General features: G+C 38.0%; 1 protein-coding gene across 3 annotated transcripts in view; it reads left to right on the top strand.

Moving 5' to 3' along the window:
- The window catches only part of nr1h4 (nuclear receptor subfamily 1, group H, member 4), a 45,897-nt gene that overhangs the window by 3,516 nt on the left and 17,817 nt on the right, over positions 1 to 24,564 (top strand). For all 3 annotated transcript variants that reach the window (XM_056261225.1, XM_056261224.1, XM_056261226.1), the window contains 6 exons: positions 163 to 540; positions 3,707 to 3,847; positions 4,389 to 4,525; positions 4,996 to 5,094; positions 5,355 to 5,454; positions 5,784 to 5,930. In XM_056261225.1, the coding sequence (XP_056117200.1) occupies positions 163 to 540; positions 3,707 to 3,847; positions 4,389 to 4,525; positions 4,996 to 5,094; positions 5,355 to 5,454; positions 5,784 to 5,930 (1,002 nt within the window). The remainder of the gene's footprint in view (positions 1 to 162; positions 541 to 3,706; positions 3,848 to 4,388; positions 4,526 to 4,995; positions 5,095 to 5,354; positions 5,455 to 5,783; positions 5,931 to 24,564) is intronic.

The raw sequence follows: 24,564 nt of genomic DNA, 5'->3' as shown, positions 1-24,564 counted from the left end.
TAACAGTACCTCAGTGTGTTGTAGTTTCACTAATCGTCCTGTTGGCATAAGAACTATTAGCACTTTGTGCTGGGCTAAATCAGTAAGGTTAACCTGATCTTTGCTTCTCCATGACACATGTAAACTGACAAGCACTACTCACTCTTGCCATCTTCTCCTCAGATATTCTGGCAGAGCAGAACAGTCCTTTGCTACATGACCAGGAAGTCATGCCCTTCACCAGCTATCCCAGCATGCAGTACACCTCGGTGGAGCCCTCCATGTCATCACCATCATACTACTCCAATCAGCATTGCTACTCACAGTACAGTGGGGAGGAGTGGTACTCTACATCCAATGTGTTTGAGATGAGGAAAGGACCGTTGGAAGGCAGCTTTGATAATGAGCTCGACGAGTCTTGCCCCGTAGTCCCGACTGCGTGTAAAAGGTCCAGACACGCAGCCCACTCCGGAAGGAGCAAAGGCGAAGAACTGTGTGTTGTCTGTGGAGATAAAGCATCAGGGTATCACTACAATGCACTCACATGTGAAGGATGCAAAGGTGAATCCCATTTTACTTTTCTTTTGCAGCCGTTTTTACTCCAAAGCTTTATTTGGCAAACTCAAGCTTTTCACAGGGCCGGGAACCGTTCTTAGTTCTTATTCAGATTCGGTTCCACGTTTCTGTCAATGGTTCTCCCACGTCCACGGAACACCGCTACTGAATGAAGCAGACAGCTCGATTGGCAAACTAATGAATCTTTTATGCTGGTTCTTTTTTAAGTGAATCAAAAATACGTGTATGTGTGTTGGAGCAAGGTTGGAACTAAACTATGAAGGACTGTGGCCCTCCAGGAACTGAGTTTGACACCCCTGTGTAAGCTGTTTGTGTTTGATTCACTAAAAAGAACTGATTCATTAGATTATTATCATCGGGAATCGGACTACACTAGCTTTTGATTCTCTAAAATATGCTTAAAGTCATTCGTTCGGGAACCTGACTAGATTGGTTTGCGGTGTATGGTTTTGCTTGACTAAAAAGAACCAGCATATGAATTATAGGCTACTTTCGGGAATCGGATCGGACTACATTTCCGCGCGCCGTTTTTCAAATGAGCCTGAAGGACAAGATTAGCTGGATCAGGTGTGTTTAATTGAGGTTTAAGCTAAACTCTGCAGGGCTGTGACCCTCCATGGACTGAGTTTGACACGCAGGCTTAACTATAAAGGCTATACTGAGATCAGTATAGTTACAGGTTGTTCATATGAAAACATGTAGATAAAGATACAAGTTATGATTTTCTCTGTAGGCTAATAGATTTTATATAAATATGAATCATTTAAATATGTTGAAATGTTAATATGGTGTTAGTGTTGCTGTATAGCTACTATTAGCCAATTATTGGATTGCATCTTTTTTTTTTTTTTTTTACATTAATTTATTATTGGTACACTATGTAACTTTTGGCCCTCTAGCGGTTAAAAAACAAAACTGTATTTTGCGGAAGAACAGTGTTTTGGTTATGCTTCAGCTGTGTGACTGTGCAGATGGTTATTTTTCATAACTATAAGATATATAGATTATCCTACAGCACATAAAACATTCACTACTAAGCTTTAGAGACATAACCAGTTTAGAAATAGACACGGTAACTTACTTCCTTGAAAATAAATTCCAGCACATTGCTACGGTAACCCTTGAAATAACCCTTCACAGATAATGCTTTACAATCTGTTACATATGGCAATTTATCTGTTTAATAAAATTCATATACTCGCCTGTTGAGTAATAAAAACACAGTCTCTAGCTTTTACAACATTTCAAATCCCTCAGTTCTCCCCATTTCCGAAAAGCCGAGCCAATTGATGCTCGTTTTTTTTACGAGCTCTAACACATTATCTTTTTGCCAGCAGGCTCTGTTTGGAGGTTGTTGTTGTTGTTGTTTTAAACGGGTGATTTTCCGGAAGTTCAAGATTTAGCTACTCCGTCAACCTTTTTGGTTTGGTTCGCTGCCTGAACACTTTTCTCTGTTTACGGATACCACAAATGCACACTCGAGTGACGTAGGCCTACGCAATTTCCCGCGAAAATCATCCCTCTGGTCTAAAAAAACCAAACTTATAATAGGCTCACCATAGTAAATGGTAAAATTGATGAAGTTCTGTTAATTTTGAACAAAGAAAGTTTGGTAAAGCTTGCTTTTACACTCCTGTTACCCATGTACATACTATGTACTTTATTATAGTAATTACAATTACTGGGTAATAACTATAGGTACTAAACCTGAACCTACCCCTAACCCATGTACTTACCTTATATTAGCCAGTACTTTCTAGGTAAGTACACTGTAAGTACTGTACTGTAAAAGGAAGCGTTACCGAAAGTTCTCATCATTTGGCAATTCAATTGTTTGTTTTTTTAAATCAGACCAGCCTGACATAGCAACATTGGCTCAACCAACGGTGTGAGTTTGGAGCGGGACTATCTGCCTCACTCAAAGAAGACATAATGGAAAGCTGTTTGAAAACAATTATTTTCCCTATATTATTTCATGCAAGAGGCATAAATTATACATAACCTTTAAGGTCAAACATATAGCTTTGCCATTTTTTTTATTTGATATATAACATGTGCTGTTGCACCCTTTGTTCTGTGACCTCTTTAAACCTTCATATTGCAGTGTGCCTAGTCTTGGCTAACTTATGAAGGACGTAATAAATGACATGTAACCCCATGCATGCGCCAATTTTAGCTCTTTGGAAAATCATTGGCTGAATGACTGCAAGTGTAATTCCACCTGTGCATGGACAATGCCCAAAGGGCAGATCCTGGGCTATGTGTCCAGAATCCCATAGGGTTGGCACCTTCACGTTCAGTTTGGATTGGGTTCCCTCTCAGCTTTCTGCTGAATAATGATGTAGGCAACCAGAGCCACACGCCGCCATGCAAAGTTAATGTGTGTCATTGTGCTCATGGGTTCATGCTGTAATAATTACCTGTTCCAAAAACAACTGCACGTGTTTGTCTGCTGCCTAGAACTGGAAATCAAGCATCCAGGAGTATCGGTATTACAGTACTGAACGTAATGTCTTAAACATTACACCATATACGTTACAAGTACTGGGCTGCAATGAACCTATTCCTTGAACTGTGTTTACAAAGTGACCTTCTTGTCTCTCAAAGTCTAGGCGTGTAGCCACTTTTGCTTCTCGTATTTTTACAATAGTTTTCAGAATAAGAGAATGGTTATAGAGCAAATTATGAATTTTGCACCTGGATGCTTTTGTATGTCTATTCTTGCCATCTGTGTATCAGACAACTGATAGTATGATGGGTAAAAAAAAACAACCTAAAAATACATATTTACTAGAACAGTGGATTTTAGGGGGTAAATTGTGAACCCAAAATGGATTTCAGGTCTGTTCTATAGGTGTGCAATGCTAAAAACAATGCTAAATGCAAATAACAAAATGATTTTTTTCTATCCTCAAAAAAACATGAGAAATGTAAAAAGGTAAAAGTAATGAAAAAAACTGGCACAAATATCAAGGGATTTTATATTTACATAGTAAATCCTCACACCTGATAAAAGACAAGGGCAATCAGCAAAATAATAACTTCGTAACAATAGTAATAATAATAAAATAAGCAAAAAGAAGACATCAAACAATTATTGAACAGGAAGACGTCCATAACTCTGTTATTGATGCAATGGTATTTCTTCTAGGTTTCTTCAGAAGGAGTATCACAAAGAATGCTGTATATAAGTGTAAGAGTGGAGGAAACTGTGAGATGGACATGTACATGCGCAGGAAATGCCAAGAGTGTCGACTCAGGAAGTGCAAAGAGATGGGCATGCTCGCAGAATGTGAGTAAGAGCACTGCAAACGTTGTAAAACTTGTTTCTCGTCAGCCTGAAAGTCACGCAATAACGTGAAATCAGATGAGACAGTTTGATCTGTAAAACAGCCGTTTTCAATAAATGCAAAGTTCTGTTATGAAACTCTAGATGGCGCTGGCTAATAGGTCCTAACTCAACCTGCTCGTAATCACGTCATTATTTATAGGGCACAGCTGGTTGGTTCCTTCTGTATCAGTAGCCAATGAGCTCACGTGCTGAACCTTCAAATACATGGGTAGCATTTGCTGTAGCAGTTGCATGTGCTTTCAGAAACCCTCCACATTCCCCAGCTCCACCTGTATAGAAAAAGAAAAAGCTGTATTTTCTAAGTTTCACATGAATAGGATGGATACAAAATATTGAATTGTTACCTAGAATCATTATTTTTAATTATACAACAGAGTCTGATGTTCAAAAGATATTATACATAAACCTTGATAAGAAACAGATTGCTTGTCTCCAGTATGCCAGTCTAGTTTATGCATCTCTTTTGTATTTGCATCCTCAGGCTTGTTAACAGAAATCCAGTGCAAATCCAAAAGACTGAGGAAAAACACAAAAGCCTCATCTGACGAAAGTATAGGGGATGATGTTGGTGATAGTAGAGATTCTAAACAGGTTGTATCTACCACAAAATCCTCCAAGGTAAGAGCGCAGGTACTGATTGGGTTAATATTATTATAATCAGTTGTGAGTTTCTAGGAAAACAAATTATGCAAAAATATCACTTTTTGATTCGTTCAACTTTTTGAGATAGTTTCCTTGATGCCATGCTTGTTATAACATAACTTTGCAGGTATAATTGCAAACTAAAGTTAAGGGTGTTCTATGGCAACTTTTATTGAAGTGCTATAAAAGGTTAAAGGGCAACCTCAATGATTCTCTTCACCATGATGACAAAATATCATTCTTCTCACTTTTTCCCACATATATACGGTTACTTCTGAAAGATTATATGATGAAGGGTTGTAAAATGGCTGTGCAGGATCAAAAGTTGGCTAGTTGACACCACCAATCTTTATTCCTTAGTCCACGTATTGGAATTCCCCCTGACCCAAATGCAGAAAAAAAAAGGTTTATACATTTTGACTTTTTGCCACATTTTCTTGTTTCAGGAAAATATAGAACTGAGCCAAGACCAGCAGGCTTTAATAAGTTATATAGTTGACGCTCACAACAAGCATCGCATCCCTCAGGATATGGCAAAAAAACTGGTATGTCTTCTGGAAATAAAAAGAACCCATCAACCTTACGCCCTTACTTATCTTATTTTAGATCACATTCTTTGATCTTTTTATGATTCATTAATGTACAAAGCAGTCAAATGCTACTGTTAAAATTAGTAAACAACTTTGCCTTTTCTTATCTCTGTTAAATCATTATGTAACCAAGGTTATTGCCACCCCAATGTCATAAAACAGTGGCTTATTTGCATGCTGATATATTTTATTTCCCTCTTCTAACCTGTCCATAGCTACAAGACCAATTTAACACAGAAGAAAACTTCCTTCTACTGACCGAAATGGCAACTAGTCATGTCCAGGTGCTGGTTGAGTTCACAAAAAACATACCAGGTACTGTTATTTCTAATTCTAGAACAGCTATTTCTACACTGTAAAAATCAACTTGGATGTTTAAGTAATTTCAACTTCAATATTACATAAAACTGACTATTTGAAAAATGAATCTTTTAACTTGTAAAAAAGAAAAGTTTAAGTAATGTAAAAACACGTTGTCATAACTTATTGATCATATAATATCTTTACACTGTATAGTACTTCCTATACAACTTGATCACAAGAACAAGATCACATAGTTCAAGATAAGGTCATGAGACACTTTATATTACACTGATCTCCCCCAGTTCTAAGCAAACATACTCAGGTTCTTGTTTTCTGAGCAGGTTTTCAGTCTCTGGATCACGAAGATCAGATCGCTTTGTTGAAAGGTTCCGCCGTAGAGGCGATGTTCCTGCGTTCGGCCCAGGTTTTCACCAAGAAACTGCCCAACGGACACACAGAGGTGCTGGAGGACAGGATCAGAAGGAGCGGTAAGCTCATTATTTGGATTGCAGCATAATTTACAGCATGATTCATGAACTGCTTCTATGGAGTGTTCAAAGGAATCGTGACTCTGGGATTGGGTTTCAAACTACTTGTTGAGCCCCTTAAACCCCAGAACACAGTCCATAAAGTTCATTGGGCGAGTTATATTAATAATGTATCTGTCCTCCCTAAATAACGTCAGGAAATTTGTCATCTTGATAATCGCGTGGTGTATGTTACACGTATAAAAGGACACTAAAGTCCAACTGGTTTCGGTTTCACAGAAGTCTAAGCACTGGATGACTGCCAGGAACGGCACAAAGAGGAAAGCCCTCATACATGTTGCTAGTGAATATATCTTCCGCATATATCACATCAAATTTTGTAAAACACTTGGTTGTGTTACAGTAGGATGCACAATCAATTCTGTCTCTTAAAAGCATCTTAAAGGGATAGTTCACCCAAAAATACAAATTCTGTCATCGTTTACTCACCCTCGGATTGTTTCAAACCTGTATACATGTCTTGGTTCTGCTGTATACACAAAGGAATATATTTAGAAGAATGTTTGTAACCAAGCAGATGTCAGGCCTGATTGACTATAGTATTTTTTTTTTTCCTACTATGGAAGCATCAACTGTTTGGTTACCCATATTCTTCAATATATATATATTTTTTTGTGTTCAGCAGAATAAAGAAATTCATACAGGTTTGGAACAACTTTAAGGTGAGTAAATGACAGAATGTCAATTTTTGGGTGAACTATCCCTTTAATGTTGCCCCACGTTTCCTCAATCACCTTTATTTCAAAGACGGTTGCTTTCAGCCTCTCAGTATTTGAAAAGCTGTAACGATCCGTCCAGTTAGTGATATTTCTGAACAGACAGATGAATGCAGAGTGGCGTACACTGTTTTGAGTCCTCCAGCATGGGCTGGGGAATATTCACGCAAAAGGCCAGCGGGGGGGGAAATAGATGCACTGTCAAAAGAGACTATTGTTCTCTATCTAAACATCGAGAGGCCTATTGTCCCACTCTCTGGCTCTCAGCGCCTCTGACATTTCTCTGGCGTGAAGTGTCAGTGTTTTTTTTTTTTTTTTGCTCTCTCTTTTTTTGGAAAGTTATGACAAAGGTTATCCTTTCATCTGAAGGGAAATGAATGATACTGAGAAAGGAGTCTGCGTGCAGTGATCATTTCATCTCTTGAGGCGGATGGCGACTGTTTGTTTATACTGAGTTTTTGAAAAGTTCGTTACACTCCAGCCCTGTTTTTCTTTAATATTAACATCTTGGTAAGCTGAATTGTTAAGTCATGTTTTTAATGTCCCAGCTGCATCAGTGTGTCGGGTTTCCCTTATTGGTCGGTCTGTAAACCAAACCCTTACGGCTCTTCACACTGAATGCTTTACATCAGAAAAGAGCTCTCGGCTTGCATAGCCAGCAAAGTATGATAATGATATCAATGATAATGATAAAGACAAAGACCTCGCACAAAACACAGGAAAGCCCTTCAAATACAGGCTTCAAATGAACTGCTGTTCACCGAGAATCCCACTGAATGTGGAAACGCACAGCTGTGGGGATCCGAGGCCAGATTCAGATCGGCTCGGACCTAACCGACAACACAAAGCAACAAGGTCACGACCCCTGATGATCTGCCACTGCACGCTGAGGGAGTTTCAGAAAGTCTCTTCCAAAGCAGACAGCAAGTAGACTGCAAAATCATTTTCTTAAGATGTACGTCTTTCTTGTTTTTGTCAAAATATATACATTTCCCTTTAACAACATTTTCTTACAAAAGATATGAAAATTTATTTTAAGAATGGATTTTAAATTAATTTTATTTTTCTTATACCTCACTGACAAATAGTTGTTGTTTTTTTAAATCCCATTTAAAGAATAGATCTAACCAAAAAGCTTAACATTAGAGATATATCTTTTAAAGGGTTAGTTCACCCAAAAATGAAAATTATGTCATTAATTACACATCCTCCTGTAAGACTTTGGTTCATCTTCAGAACACATAGACCGTCAATGGAGGGACAGTAATTGCTCAGATTTCATTCAAAATATCTTCATTTGTGTTACGAAGATAAAAAAAAGTCTTACGAGTTTGGAACGACATGAGGGTAATGACAGAATTTTCTTTTTTGTGTGAAAATTTTATTTTAAATTATTGTCTTTGCCTTATCTCACAGGCAAATAGTAGCCTATATCTAATTTAAAGTATAATTTAAACCAAACTTGAGTGAAATTTATGCTGAAAAATCAAGATGTGATATCTGAAAACAACTAAGTCTTATTTTGCTTAATTTATTATGTTTTAAGAATATTACATATTTTTAAAGGAAAAACAAGAAAATGTCATTAAATTTGCATAAGATGAAATGTAGCCATGAATGTTTATATGGATGGGTGGATTCGGATTCTGAAATTGGGCACTCACTGTTGCTTTTAAATATAGGCAACACTGCCACCCTGAGGCCCCAGAATGAAACGGGCCATTTCTAAAACATTTCATACAATAAATATAGGGATGGGACTATTACCGGTTTCACTATAAACCACGATAAAATGTACTGACGGTTAGTATTATCGTTTAAAATTTAATTATCATTAAAACCCTGTTTGATTATCGCGATTTTAATAACTCACTATAAATCCTGTCCAGCCAGCAACAGTCTGAGGCCGGTGACACACTGGCTGCGTGGCGTGAGCGTGGCGTTTCTGTTGCGTGTCAGCTGCGTCGCGTTTTCTGTCTTTGCACACCAGAAACGTGTCTGACGCGGCGCTGCTGACACGGATCACCCATGTTCGACATGGGAGAGAGTTGTGGAAGCCCTATACTACTTCATGTTAACCATAAATATAAAGCCTACTGATAAAGACACTGTCAGCAGTATTGACAGCATAGACTACAACAGAATATGTCGTTCTATATTGACAGGTGCAATATTTGAAAATTGATACTTTATTTATTTTTAAATTAGCCTAGCCTATATTTATATCTGAATTTGTCAACCTAGATTTTCAACCATCAAAATGTAATTTATTAATATGTATTCGTGTACAAAATAACATATAAACATCGTTTCCCATTCTATTTTGCCTGGAAACGCTTCCAACACGCTTGCGTGTCGCGTGAAAAATATGGGGTATTAATAAGGGCATCTGACGCACAGAAGCCAATGGCACATGTCACTATTTGGCACATCCGGTGGCACATCCGGTCTCCACTGGCATGTGCCAGTGGATTTAGTGACATGTGTCACTGAAATTATTGGCATGTGCCAGTGGATAGTGACATGTGTCACTGACATTATTGGCATGTGCCAGTGGATAGTGACATGTGTCACTACTGACATCGCGGAACACTGTCGCGGAACAGGTTGCCGTCTTGTGACACCTCGGTAGTGACTGACAGATGAGCTGAGCAGCTATACTGACGTAATTGTGAAACAAACGCCTATATAAGTGATCTTTTTTAAATATATGTCAATTTAACGTTTTAAAGTCAGTATTTTTTTCCTCAAACATGTCAGTGTGACACATCAGTATAGCCTATCTGAGTGGCATATTAGCCACTGAATGTATGTAATGCCAATGTTGTTGATCACGCAAACTGCCCAACCTAGGAAACACAACGAATAAATCAGAAGTACGAATAGCGCATTAACAGTCGCATCCGTTACTGTAACCTTTATTTTTGCATGATGCTGCATGCACGCCAGTAGGTGTCAGTAAGTCCACACTGGGCAGCGCAAAATGACCTAAAACTTGCGACAGTTGAGGAACATCTACGGGTGGTGTATTTGCAATGTGTATTTGTCATTTGTTTGAGTAGCAACTGTACAGTAAGAAGGTAGCAAAAAATAAATTTAAATAAACGAGTAATCAGAGTCTCTAAAACTTGTGACATGTGTCAGTGGATAGTGGCATGTGCCAATAAAATTTGTGAATTGTCGATGGATGCTTCATGTGCCATTGTCGCGGTACATGTCGCCGTATGTTACACTCCCAGACAGCAAATTGGAGGCCCAAAGCGAAGGTAGCCTACGTATGGGGGCCCCCCCATCCCATCTTTATAAGAACGGAAAAAAAAATTTATCTACTGAATGGTAGGAAAAGCTAATCTACGGGGAAGTAAAGGTTGGAGAGGAGAAAAAAAACCTTCCCCAACAGAGAATAAGGTTTCAGATAACACCTCCCAGCAAACATTTGGACGTGTAGGCTAATGACCGTTGAAAAGACGTCCGTCCGACACGTCCCGTCATGGTTGAAAAATAGTTCCAAAATGAAAGTTGAACCGACGTCTTTGACGTCATCTGGCCGTGAATTCCACGTCTCTTCTGGCCGTGAATTCCACGTCTCTTCAGCGCGTCCCTGGACGCAAATGCGTCATTTGTGTGTTTAAATGTGTTGCTGTATAATTTAAGTGTATATAAGCCTGCATTTAAAATAATCACACACATATTGTGTAACATCGTGAAAGGCAATCAAGTCTTGAAGTTTACACATCTTGACAAAGGTTCTAAAAAGGTCCAAAATTGGTCTAGTCAGACCTGACCGTCAATAAAACGTTTTAATCACGTGTAGCCTACATCACAAACAAGAACACATTATTTGTGGACATAAGAAAAAAAGAAGCATGTTCTGATTTAGCACATTTTATTGATCTTGAACAGCCAAAATGTATCTTAATATTTTTTCAATGTTTAACATTTGTTAACCAAACTAAAATACCAATTACAAAATACTGAATTATTATATAAAGGGATAGTTCACCCAAAAATGAAAATTCAATGAAGAAAGGTATACAGGTTTGAAACATGAGGTTGAGTAAATGATGACAATTTTCATTTTTGGGGAAACTATCCTTTTAAAAACACATTGTTTGGCTCAGTTTTTGTATCCACCAGCTGTTCCTGGAGCGTGTTTCAGGTGTTCTGCCATTGCTGCATCAATTTCAGAGTCTGTAGCATTTGGGCTCCACCTCTTCACAGCATCTAAGGGAAGAGAATATATATATATTTAAATAAATAAAATTAATATTAAATTAAAATTTGAGGTAAATGATATGCACTTATTTTTAAAATATTTTTTATGGTCTACAGCTAAATGTAAAAAAAAAACATGGAACAAGATGAATGAATCATGAATGACACATTAGAAAAAGGTAATCAACATGCATTACATTTTATTTTATTGTATAAAATATGTTCTGCTTTTATTTTTAAAGCAGTTACTGAAAACATACATGTTAAAATCCAGCTAAACATTTCATTTCATTTCAGATAATTTACTTTCTGAAAGAAACTCTCAAAAGGCTACATTAATAAGTTACAGTGACTGTATCATTCACTTGACTATACTGTGCATTTTGTGATTATAATTTATAAAAACAAGATAAAGTAAATATATATTCATTTGTATATAAATCGTGTATTTTATAAAGAATTATAAATCCTGATAATTTTTTTCTGTCTTGCTAGACTAGACGTGCAAATGACGCCAGTGGACGTATAGTATTCACAGCCTACATATTTTAAATACTTGTTTAATGGCATCTTTTTATGAATGAAGGTCGGTGTCACTGATACTAATACAGCTATTGATGTCTGGATAAAAATACCCCCCCCCCCCCCCCCCCCCCCGCTCCCCCCCCCCCTTACAGTGTAATTGAAAGCCAAAAAATTTACATTTTGTTAGGCTTCAAAAAAATATATAACAACTTTTAATTTACGTGAACTTAAAACAATCATCAGATAAACCCATAATAAATGTCATATTTACTTTTGCCCTTTCTGTCTAACAGGATGTATAGATGTTATCCTCAACTAGCGTCACTTCACAGCTGCTGCTGTAGCGGCATGTGTCCCCAACAGTAGGCGTAAAAAAGTTTGTCATTTTTGAGCCGCTTCGTTTCATTTTCGCGTTTAGACTCGTCCAGAGCCATAGAGAGAAAGAGTTGCGACACTCCCATAGACCGCCATAGGAACTTTGGAATGCGGAAGTAACGCGTGTCGTGGAGCAGCCAAGGGGGTAATCCACCAGCCGGAAACTGAAGTCGCCCCGGGCGCCGCCGTTGGCTAACAAGCCTTCACCTGCTGTTAGCATTCCATTGACTCCCATTCATTTTTGCGTCACTTTGACAGCGAATAACTTTACATCTGAGACGTTTAAAGACTCCATTTGTCCATTATTTATTTCTAAAGAAACACGACAATGTATAAAATGCTCCATTACCTTGTATCTTACGTTGTGGCCCCGTAGAAGCAGTTTTAGTAAAAATAGGCTAACGATTGCGTCATAACACGCGACTCTCTGTCGCATAGAAGAGAAATGACCGTAAAGACAGATGTAGAAGCTCACGCGCGATCGGGGGACGTGGAGGCATAAAGTCAAGGGAGAAGCCCATAGAGAGTCATAAAGTTGCTCCTAATGCGAGCTCATGAACAGCTAATACTCGCGATCTCCGGCTCTGCAAGATTCAGAAGGGAATGATTCAGATTCCTCTTGGCACAGCTACTAGAAGACGTACAACTGTCAGTCAGGTTGCTCACGTCACAACTACGTCTTCAAGCTCAGTTTGAGCATGCGCAGTGCGCTTGGCAATCAGGAAGTGAGTGCTTCTATTTGACTTCATTTTTCTCCGTTGAAGTCTATGGGGTCGCTGTGTCCATTTCTTTTACTGTCTATGGGAGCAGCCGATAGTTCCAAACACTGATAGTTTCTCCATTGAACCCCATTCATTTTTAGTGCTTCCGAAGTACGCTCGCTGGTAAATTAATGAAATTACTGTATTTTTTTACTTTTACACACATTAGCCGACCTCTCGTGAATCTAGTCTGTAGTTATATTTTATGTAGCCAGTTTTAGTAAATGTTTATTGGAAGATAATAGGTTAATTGCAGCGATAGCTTACGTGACCAACACTTCACTAACGTTAGCTAACTGGTAACCTGAGGTATATAATATATAATATTTTTAATAATATTTGTGTATATATATATATATATATATATATATATATATATATATATATATTATATATATTAGCCTATATATATTATATATTTAAATTCTTTATTTGAATTAAAAGATAAGCATATATCATGGCATAATTCAAATTTGACAAAAAAAAGTGTACAACAGCAGCCAATATCTCAGTCCATTATGCACATTAAGGGTAAAGGTGGCACCTACGCCTCCATATGTAGAGGCTACCAATTACTGCTGACACAGAGCAATATCTTGTCAGTTTTTTGGCCTTGTTCTTATGTAGTCCGCAAATCTGCAGGCCTCTTACACACAACTTGTGCACATGGCCTAAACTACCGAAAATGAGGGCAATAACTTTACAAGAATAGCCAAAGTTATTGAAGACATTGTACCATGGTTGATATTTCAACAGTTTTGAAGCATAGCAGGTGTCCATGTAAGCATCAAAAGAGCAACCAATTTCTATTATTGTAACCGCTTTGGTGTGTTCATTAATTACAACTATGTCAGGTGTATTTGGAAAGTGATTTATAGCAGTTTCCAATGTAGTGCACTGTTCGTGTGGAGGTGAGAACCAGTCTATCTTGATCTTTTCGTTAAAATGGATTGTGGTTTACTGTCTATGGGAGCAGCCGATAGTTCCAAACACTGATAGTTTCTCCATTGAACCCCATTCATTTTTAGTGCTTCCGAAGTACGCTCGCTGGTAAATTAATGAAATTACTGTATTTTTTTACTTTTACACACATTAGCCGACCTCTCGTGAATCTAGTCTGTAGTTATATTTTATGTAGCCAGTTTTAGTAAATGTTTATTGGAAGATAATAGGTTAATTGCAGCGATAGCTTACGTGACCAACACTTCACTAACGTTAGCTAACTGGTAACCTAGTGTATATAATATATAATATTTTTAATAATATTTGTATATATATATATATATATATATATATATATATATATATATATATTAGCCTATATATATTATATACACACACACACACACACACACACACACACACACACACACACACACACACACACACACACACACACACACACACACACACACACATATACAATTCATTTATTTAAATGGGTTAGGGTTGTGCATGTGCTTATATGTATTTAGGAACATAGTTAATTCACTCATTAACTATCTCTCCGGTTTAATTTTATGAAGAATATTTTTCGGTTGAATATTTACCGGACATATGCTGTATATAGTCATTGCTTTCTACGTTATGGGAGCAGTCTATTTCCCTCCTAAATTATTCATTTGTACATGCACAGCGTAATTATTTATATTTTATGTTGTTTGGAGTTCTGAACGGACTGCAGACCTCTTTGCGTGATCACGAAGGTAGGCTAATGGCTGAATCGGAATTTATAAGCAAGATCACGGGAATCAATAGCCTAATACAGCCCAGTTGTGCTAAAATAAATATCATGAGACGTCCATCATCAGATGAATGACATGGAAAAGTTAAGTTAGAGCCGCTAAAGCCAGTGCTAAGTTTTAGGCTATATTTTTGGAGGGAAAAGCTTAGTGTTCATGTTCGCATGGGTAAGTTAGTAATAGCACTGGCTTTAGCGGCTCTAACTTAACTTTTCCATGTCATTCATCTGATGATGGACGTCTCATGATATATATTTTAGCACAACCGGGCTGTATTAGGCTATTGATTCCCGTGATCTTGCTTATAAATTCCGATTCAGCCATTAGCCTACCTTCGTGATCACGCAAAGAGGTCTGCAGTCCGTTCAGAACTCCAAACAACATAAAATATAAATAATTACGCTGTGCATGTACAAATGAATAATTTAGGAGGGAAATAGACTGCTCCCATAACGTAGAAAGCAATGACTATATACAGCATATGTCCGGTAAATATTCAACCGAAAAATATTCTTCATAAAATTAAACCGGAGAGATAGTTAATGAGTGAATTAACTATGTTCCTAAATACATATAAGCACATGCACAACCCTAACCCATTTAAATAAATGAATTGTATATATGTGTGTGTGTGTATATACATATACAAATATTATTAAAAATATTATATATTATATACATCAGGTTACCAGTTAGCTAACGTTAGTGAAGTGTTGGTCACGTAAGCTATCGCTGCAATTAACCTATTATCTTCCAATAAACATTTACTAAAACTGGCTACATAAAATATAACTACAGACTAGATTCACGAGAGGTCGGCTAATGTGTGTAAAAGTAAAAAAATACAGTAATTTCATTAATTTACCAGCGAGCGTACTTCGGAAGCACTAAAAATGAATGGGGTTCAATGGAGAAACTATCAGTGTTTGGAACTATCGGCTGCTCCCATAGACAGTAAACCACAATCCATTTTAACGAAAAGATCAAGATAGACTGGTTCTCACCTCCACACGAACAGTGCACTACATTGGAAACTGCTATAAATCACTTTCCAAATACACCTGACATAGTTGTAATTAATGAACACACCAAAGCGGTTACAATAATAGAAATTGGTTGCTCTTTTGATGCTTACATGGACACCTGCTATGCTTCAAAACTGTTGAAATATCAACCATGGTACAATGTCTTCAATAACTTTGGCTATTCTTGTAAAGTTATTGCCCTCATTTTCGGTAGTTTAGGCCATGTGCACAAGTTGTGTGTAAGAGGCCTGCAGATTTGCGGACTACATAAGAACAAGGCCAAAAAACTGACAAGATATTGCTCTGTGTCAGCAGTAATTGGTAGCCTCTACATATGGAGGCGTAGGTGCCACCTTTACCCTTAATGTGCATAATGGACTGAGATATTGGCTGCTGTTGTACACTTTTTTTTGTCAAATTTGAATTATGCCATGATATATGCTTATCTTTTAATTCAAATAAAGAATTTAAATATATAATATATATAGGCTAATATATATAATATATATATATATATATATATATATATATATATATATATATATATACACAAATATTATTAAAAATATTATATATTATATACCTCAGGTTACCAGTTAGCTAACGTTAGTGAAGTGTTGGTCACGTAAGCTATCGCTGCAATTAACCTATTATCTTCCAATAAACATTTACTAAAACTGGCTACATAAAATATAACTACAGACTAGATTCACGAGAGGTCGGCTAATGTGTGTAAAAGTAAAAAAATACAGTAATTTCATTAATTTACCAGCGAGCGTACTTCGGAAGCACTAAAAATGAATGGGGTTCAATGGAGAAACTATCAGTGTTTGGAACTATCGGCTGCTCCCATAGACAGTAAAAGAAATGGACACAGCGACCCCATAGACTTCAACGGAGAAAAATGAAGTCAAATAGAAGCACTCACTTCCTGATTGCCAAGCGCACTGCGCATGCTCAAACTGAGCTTGAAGACGTAGTTGTGACGTGAGCAACCTGACTGACAGTTGTACGTCTTCTAGTAGCTGTGCCAAGAGGAATCTGAATCATTCCCTTCTGAATCTTGCAGAGCCGGAGATCGCGAGTATTAGCTGTTCATGAGCTCGCATTAGGAGCAACTTTATGACTCTCTATGGGCTTCTCCCTTGACTTTATGCCTCCACGTCCCCCGATCGCGCGTGAGCTTCTACATCTGTCTTTACGGTCATTTCTCTTCTATGCGACAGAGTCGCGTGTTATGACGCAATCGTTAGCCTATTTTTACAAAAACTGCTTCTACGGGGCCACAATGTAAGATACAAGGTAATGGAGCATTTTATACATTGTCGTGTTTCTTTAGAAATAAATAATGGACAAATGGAGTCTTTAAACGTCTCAGATGTAAAGTTATTCGCTGTCAAAGTGACGCAAAAATGAATGGGAGTCAATGGAATGCTAACAGCAGGTGAAGGCTTGTTAGCCAACGGCGGCGCCCGGGGAGACTTCAGTTTCCGGCTGGTGGATTACCCCCTTGGCTGCTCCACGACACGCGTTACTTCCGCATTCCAAAGTTCCTATGGCGGTCTATGGGAGTGTCGCAACTCTTTCTCTCTATGGCTCTGGACGAGTCTAAACGCGAAAATGAAACGAAGCGGCTCAAAAATGACAAACTTTTTTACGCCTACTGTTGGGGACACATGCCGCTACAGCAGCAGCTGTGAAGTGACGCTAGTTGAGAATAACATCTATACATCCTGGGGGGGGGGGGGAATCATTTTTATCCAGACATCAATAGCTGTATTAGTATCAGTGACACCGACCTTCATTCATAAAAAGATGCCATTAAACAAGTATTTAAAATATACTGTCTTTATGTTGTCTCTACATTCATTTGTAGATTAACTGTGAAATTATTACATTATAAAATATATAAACTAATACAAACCTATAAAAATGTTTGTAGAATGTTTGAAATGTCAATCTCATGTGCAATGCCAATTGCAACCTCACTCACTCATACAAACTAAAGACACTTCAAGAAAATATTCATTTGTTATTAGTTACTTAAAATAGTTCAACATAAATCTATTTGAGTTAATAGCTACTTTGATGTGTAACATTACAATTCCATGAGTCTTTACAGTGGACTTACATTTAAGTTAAAGACTTTCAATTAGTTCTCATGAACCTCTAGAATCTGAGTTTTCATAGTCAGCTCTGGATGTTTTTAAGGAGGTTATGAAACATAACCATAACTTTGCATTTACAGAGATGTCAACTGATCAACGATATCCTCCTGAGATTCAGACTGATCTCGCTAGAGAAGGCATACACATGTTTATATTTATCTATTAATATTGCTACATTGGTAAGAAAGGCTATTGTAGCGGGTGACATACATTTTTTTTTTTTTTTAAATAAGTGTCTGTATTAGTTAGCAGATTCTAATAACAAAACAGCATTTAAATTATTTACACTTTGGGCTATATATTCCATTACCTAGCTTATTGCTCTCCTCTCGGTTGCTTCGTTAGATAACGCTGCTTCTAATGACTCAGCAGGGCGGAGTTTCTCAGTCTTTTCTATTTCTCAGTCTCATTGGTCAATTCTATTATACATCTTATTCGAATTATTCCTCTTCCACATTTATTTATTTTTTCCTCCTACATTATATTTCAGTTAACAATCATATAACTATAAGTTATAATTGATTTAAACTATATACAATTCTTAACTCCTGAAATTAAGTCAGGGTTAGCCTACATTACACTCTTAAGGGTATCATAAAGTAGACATGTAGGCTTTGTATTTGATATGTCAATTTGTCTGATATAAATGGTCAGCACATTTTATGTAGCCTATAGCCTACTATATAATTAATTATGATTAGCCTATAGGCTAATATGATTATATTATAATATGATGCCTATGATTTTTATATTTAGACAAAGCAGATAGCCTACTGATTGCAGTTTTCGCTGCATATGGTAGCTACAGCGTAGGCCTACCTATTTCTATTAAATAAGCAAATAAGACATTCCGAAATTAGATCTATTCCTGAACCTTCCGATTTAATGGGAGATGGAGAAAAATTCTGTATAATATCTTGCTTTTCTGAAATAGCCGTTAAAACATGCCAGGTTTGTCAATATATTTAGCCTCTGCTATATTTACCTTTAAAAATACACCGCACTTAACTTTCTAAATCAGCCATTGCAATAATCAACACACACGTGTTACAACGTGTCTTTACACGTAAACAACACGTTGGGAAGACGATCGGTTACTCGAACTTCCGACTGGTCGCCATAGGAACGCGTTAACAACGCGTGAGCACATGTAAGAACGTGTTACTTATGATTTTAGGAAAATGATCAATAATTTCGTTTTGGTTCGTTGTTTATATGTGGCAGACATGAAAATCAACGAGCATCAATTACGAAGTAAAGTATATTCAGCTGATTATGTCTAAATGTAGGCTACCTAATATTAGAACTCTTATTGGCTATGTTTTTAATAAACCTTTCCACTTTAACATTTATGATGTTTATTTGTGAAAGATTATGATAATTGAGTAATTTTATTAAGATTGAGTCAGTATTGAGATCTCTAAGTTCTTGAAATAAAAGATCACAACATTAAACACAAATTCAAAATTTCAATCTAAACTCACAAAACCATTGACTCTTCTCAAAGTCAAACAATTGCTGTACTCAAAAGCAAACAATGCTTTCAGATCGCACAAGTTTTAATAAAAAAATAAATAATAATAACATATTTTGATTTGAAGTGTACACGTTTTTGCATTATTAGCCTATCATTACCACAGTCAAACCTGAATACAGAGAAAGCATTTTGTTACACGTAACATTGAAATTCAATAAAGCATTTACTAAATTAAACAGCAAATATTTTATCACAGCTTAATCCATCTGGATCTGATCTCATTTCAACCTCTTATTTCAGTCTTCTGACTCAAATATGCTGTGTGGTAATAGCCAGTATACTGTATGTATCAGTGGCGATTTCTTTAAGACTGCAAGGGAAGCTCAGCTTCCCTTATAATGTCACAAATTAATGGTCAAATGTGTACTATTGTGTTAACAGTCATTCTATTGACTAAAAATGCGTTAGAACACGGTCATCTCGAAGACGAGTTTGTTTAGAATAAGCTCCATATAGCAGGTCGGCTGACTCGATCTCCTTCTCATACATACCCGTAGCGCGTCACAGTGCATTTCCCTATGGCATTTCACCATTCTGCCCTACACAAAGGCAAAAGACCTTAACTCGCTAGAGTGTGGAACTGAGAAAAATGACTTTAAAGATTTTTAGTTGTCCCGCCAAATTAATTATAGGTAGGACACTGAAAATCTGGCAATTAGATGTTTAAGTAATGGAAATTATCTACATAACACAATTTTGAGCTCAAACTTGACTTTTGACCACTATTTTAAAGTTACTGTACTCTGCCTTTGTATTGTCAGCAAAAAGTGATAAGTCATGCCAAGGCAAAAGGCAGTAACTTCCACATTATCAATATTTGGTTGCTGATCACCATTAACAAAATGATTATAGTAACACCTGTATAAAATCTAGTGATCATGGCATTTATTTTGTATGATTTACAATTACCTAGCCTTCTAGTTATTGTGCTTTGGTTGCATTCTGGTGGCCCTATTAATACATTAGACATGACAAAATACCTCCATAGCGGTAAAGACTAAAGAGTATCTTCAAGTGGTACCGAGTGGCATAAGACTTGCTAAACACGCGTTATAATGTAATGTAATGATCACGATAAAACAGATCCTCGCGCACATTCGACCCGGAGACTGGTTTATAGCGGTGCGTGGATCTGAAAGACGCATACTTTCACAGGCGTTTACCGAGATTCGTGTTCGAAGGTGTCACGCTCCGTTCACGAAAAGTAGCCTATGCAGTGCTTTACCCCTTAGGACTCAGTAGGGAGCGCGTTCTGGACTACTTAGAAGGTTGTGCTATAAATGCATTAGTCGTCTGTGTTCTGCGTCTGCGTCTCGACTGAATGGTAGGAAAAGCTAATCTACAGGGAAGTAAAGGTTGGAGAGGAGAAAAAAAACCTTCCCCAACAGAGAATAAGGTTTCAGATAACACCTGTCTTTGCCAACATTTTAAGATCAAATCAATATCAATATAACCAGCAAGACAAGTAGTTAGGGTAAACCCCCACAAACAGCCATATACTTATAGCCATATACTTAAATATTGCCAAGATGAATAATTGACTTTGTAATAAACCATAACTGTAATAACAACTCCCAATATTTGTTTGTGACAGACCTTTTTTTTTTACTTGCTCTAGTTTACAACATTCTTGAACACTGAACACTTACTAACAAATGACTGTTTTTATTCACCTTACAAAACTATAACAGAGATGCATAAATAGGTCTTAAGGTCAACATTTATTATCTGCAAATATTTTAAACTGTGCATTTACAGGTCACAACAGTGTATATGTATATATATATTATGAAAACCTTCTGGATTTGGATTTAAAATGAAAGATTGTTGCCAGAAACACTGAAGCAAAGAAAACTCACAGCGACAAAGCTCTCAAAGGTGACATATTGACCTTTAACCTTACAGAATCTTTAACCTTTAATCTTACATAAGTCTTTATGTAGGCCTACATTAACAAGGATTTGGGGACAATTGTAATGCCATGCTGCAAACCACTTTATGCCCCTCTAGCACATTATTCAATAATATGTTTACAAGATGAGAACACAAGAGAGTGAAAATGCATGTTAGAAACAGTGTTGACATGACCTCTCTCTCTGACATAAGAAATGTATATATCAGAGTTCATCTATCAGAGTATCTATAAAACATCAACAGCTTGTTTTAATCACTGTCTTGCAGCCCAAGAGTCAGTGGAGTCAGCAAAGGAAATTTCAGAAGAAGATGAAATCATAGTAAAAATGAACAAAGTCTATTGAATAATCTTTACCGCGTCTTTCTCAATGTGTTACTACCATGAAAAGTCAATGGGCAATTAATGACAACATGGTCCCATGGCATTGAAGACTTTGAAGTTAAAACTCTTTATCTTATAACTTTTAACTCTTACTTGTAAAACAATAATAATCAGTTTGACATATAAAAAAAATGATATGGAAAAATACATAGACATTAATTAACAGCCTACCACTGTATGTAGCCTACAGTTAAAATAGGTGAGTCTGGCGTTTGAAACTTTAGAGTTATGAAATACAGAGAAAATCATGATACAGATGGTAGCTTTTTCAGTTCATCACTCAGAAAGACTTAAAATAGCCTACAACACCTTTCTTCAAAAGCTTATTCAGGGAAGTGCAGCAGGATGCAGGAAATGGTTGAGCATTATTTTAACATATCTGCATTTAGTGCCTTTCATGTCCATTTATAGTCTTTACACATCAGCTTGGATCCTTGCATGGCTAAAAAACTGCTAATTTCAAGATGTTGACGTCACGTCAGGTCGTCACGTGGGTCAATCCGCTCGGTCAGACGCTCAAAAGTACAACACGTTCGGATAGACGTTCGATCGGTCGGTCGGTCGTTCGAATGTTTGATTTTGGCAAGGAAAACGCGCCATATTTATGAAGCCTATCACAGCTAAAGAGGGTGTGTATATATACCTGTCTTGTATCGAAGTGCGTCACAGAGTTTCGTCCTCCTTTTCCGGTTCCATGCTGGGTGGCATGCGGGAAGATTGGTTGTTTGGTCCCTTTGATGGCATGTAGGAGAACCGGGTATTGTTTCCCACAGCCGATGTGTTTGTAGCCTCTTCAGGTAGGAGCATGGTTGGTGGTAGTGTCTGTCCTTTTATGGCAGTGGGTAAATTCGATACTCGGTTACTAACGTAACCTCGGTTCTCTCTAGAGAGGGAACAAGTATTGCGTAATTATAGCTTACGCTACGGGAAAGATGAATCTTTTCGAGATATTGAAGCGAAAAAATTATCCTTAATTTTGTATTCATTGTCAACGCGGTGCAGCAGCTAGCAGACCTAGAGCAGGCCATCTCGCGTGCTCATTGGCTGCCCTGCGGGCAACTGCTGCAGCCTACCAGTGAGCCCCGCGTGACATCACGCCCAATGAAGGGCGCCCGCGCCTTCATAGCATCACAGCCCGCCAGAATGGGCGTGGCTTAGCGTATAAAAGTAGGGGCTGTAGGCTGACTTCCCTGGTTTTTCGTCGACTGAAGCGAAGTCGCTCATGGCGCGAGCATGGCCGGTTACGCAATACTCGTTCTCTCTCTTGAGAGAACCGAGGTTACGTTAGTAACCGAGTATCGTTCTCTTACGAGAGGTTCTCTCGTATTGCGTAAGTTTAGCTTACGCTACGGGAACACTTTGTCAACGCCGTGCGCGCCAAGCATCCACCATGAGACCCCGAACTTTCAGGGGAGCCCCATAAGTGGAAAAAATAAGGTGGCCAGCCACGCGGGTCATCACTTGTACATAAGCACACATAGGGAATACAGAGCAGCGCGCCGGTCTGTATAGGCACATGGCACATACCCTACTAGTGCAGCTCAACCAGGAGAGCTGAGTCACGTGAGAGTGATCTGAGCAGGAAGATCTGGGCAGAATACACCTCTCCTTCAAACTGAGAAAAGTTTAGCCTGCAAGGCAGGAACTTCTAGGTTATAAAACCTGTAGGGATGGCCCGATACCATTTTTTTTCAAACCGATACGAGTACGAGTATTTACATTTGTGTACTTGCCGATACCGAGTACCGATACCGATATTTCTACCGCAAAAGTAATAGGCTCCCAGAAAAGAAGACGACTATTTTAGAACACAGGTTAGAAGACTGTTTTTATTTTCTTCTCTGCTTGTTTTAACAAGTCTAAAAATAAATAAAAATTAGTAAAATAATAAATGTATTAACACACAAACCACTGTTAATTTAACATAAAAGCAAGCAGGCTACTGCGTGCATGGTCTGGCATGACTGAATGCGCGCAAAGTGCGCTCCCTTAATAAATCCTAAAAGCTGACAGTTCATCGCGATCTCACACATCTCTGTTATTATCAATGAAGCTGACTGCACAATCAATCTTTCATAATATCCACACTTTGTTTGTTATTATTCGAGGATTTGCCAGCATACAGAATTCAGCACTGAACAAAAAAGTCCGATTTGAGCGGTGAGGGGAGTCTATCTTAAATGCTTCTGATTGGCCATTGCGTTCCAGAAATCAACACATATGTCTGTGATTGGCTACATCGCTCAACGCTGTAACCATGTTATGAATAGAAACTCTGGCCTGTAAATCGTTTCTATTTTGTTGTAGTTGTTCTTGTTGCTTTTCTGCAAGAGATGAATAAAAATCTTTTAGTTTTTATGTTTTATTCATAGATATTTCTAGTTTGCGGGAGTCCCGCGAATCGTTTTATTCTCCCGTAACCCGCACACACAGAGTGAGTGCATTACCGCCCGCGCGCGCGCTCGGCCATCAGATCTATGATGCGTCTTCAGATGTTTAATTAGATTGCTGGTGTTAAACGATGTACTTTCTTTCCCTCCTCTCGACACCTTAGCTGAACATAACTCACAGTCTGCATTGCTGTTGTCATCACCCCTTATCTTGAAATGAGCCCAAACCGCCGACATTATACTTTCCTATGCCTCAGTTCACCTCAACAAAGCACTCGCGGCGGCCAGTTTAGTTTTGCAAAATGTACGTGGTATCGGTGCGTGGTATCGGCGAATTTTTATGAGTACGAGTACGAGTATATTAGGACAGTATCGACCCGATCCCCGATGCCAGTATCGGTATCGGGCCATCCCTAAAAACCTGACAAAGGTAGACGGGGAGCCCCAGCCCGCCGCTACACATATGTCATGGATAGAAATCCCACTGGACCACGCCCACGACGAGGCCACGCCTCTCGTGGAATGAGCCCTGATGCCCAGAGGGCATTGCAGACCTTTTGACGCGTAAGCAGTGTAGCAACTATGAGAATGAACCAAACACAATTAAAGCTTTCATACATAATTACACGAAAGAGGCTTCACCACACCCAGAGAGTCTGCAACCAAAAAGGACTTTTTGTTGTTTAACTAAAGGAAGAACGTTGTCAATGTCTTATAATTTGGCAAGACAGATCTGTTTAGAAATGGTGAAACAAGAGGCCCTAACAAGAGGTCACCTGACCCCTGCGACTAACAGACTACGCCTTTCTTAAGGACCAGTGCCC

Source organism: Rhinichthys klamathensis, unplaced genomic scaffold (genome assembly GCF_029890125.1).
Source record: "Rhinichthys klamathensis goyatoka isolate OS25496 unplaced genomic scaffold, OSU_Roscu_1.1 h1tg000181l_1, whole genome shotgun sequence".
Classification (NCBI taxonomy): domain Eukaryota; kingdom Metazoa; phylum Chordata; class Actinopteri; order Cypriniformes; family Leuciscidae; genus Rhinichthys; species Rhinichthys klamathensis.
The sequence above is the reverse complement of the archived record's forward strand: the minus strand, read 5'-3'. Positions and strand labels throughout refer to the sequence as shown.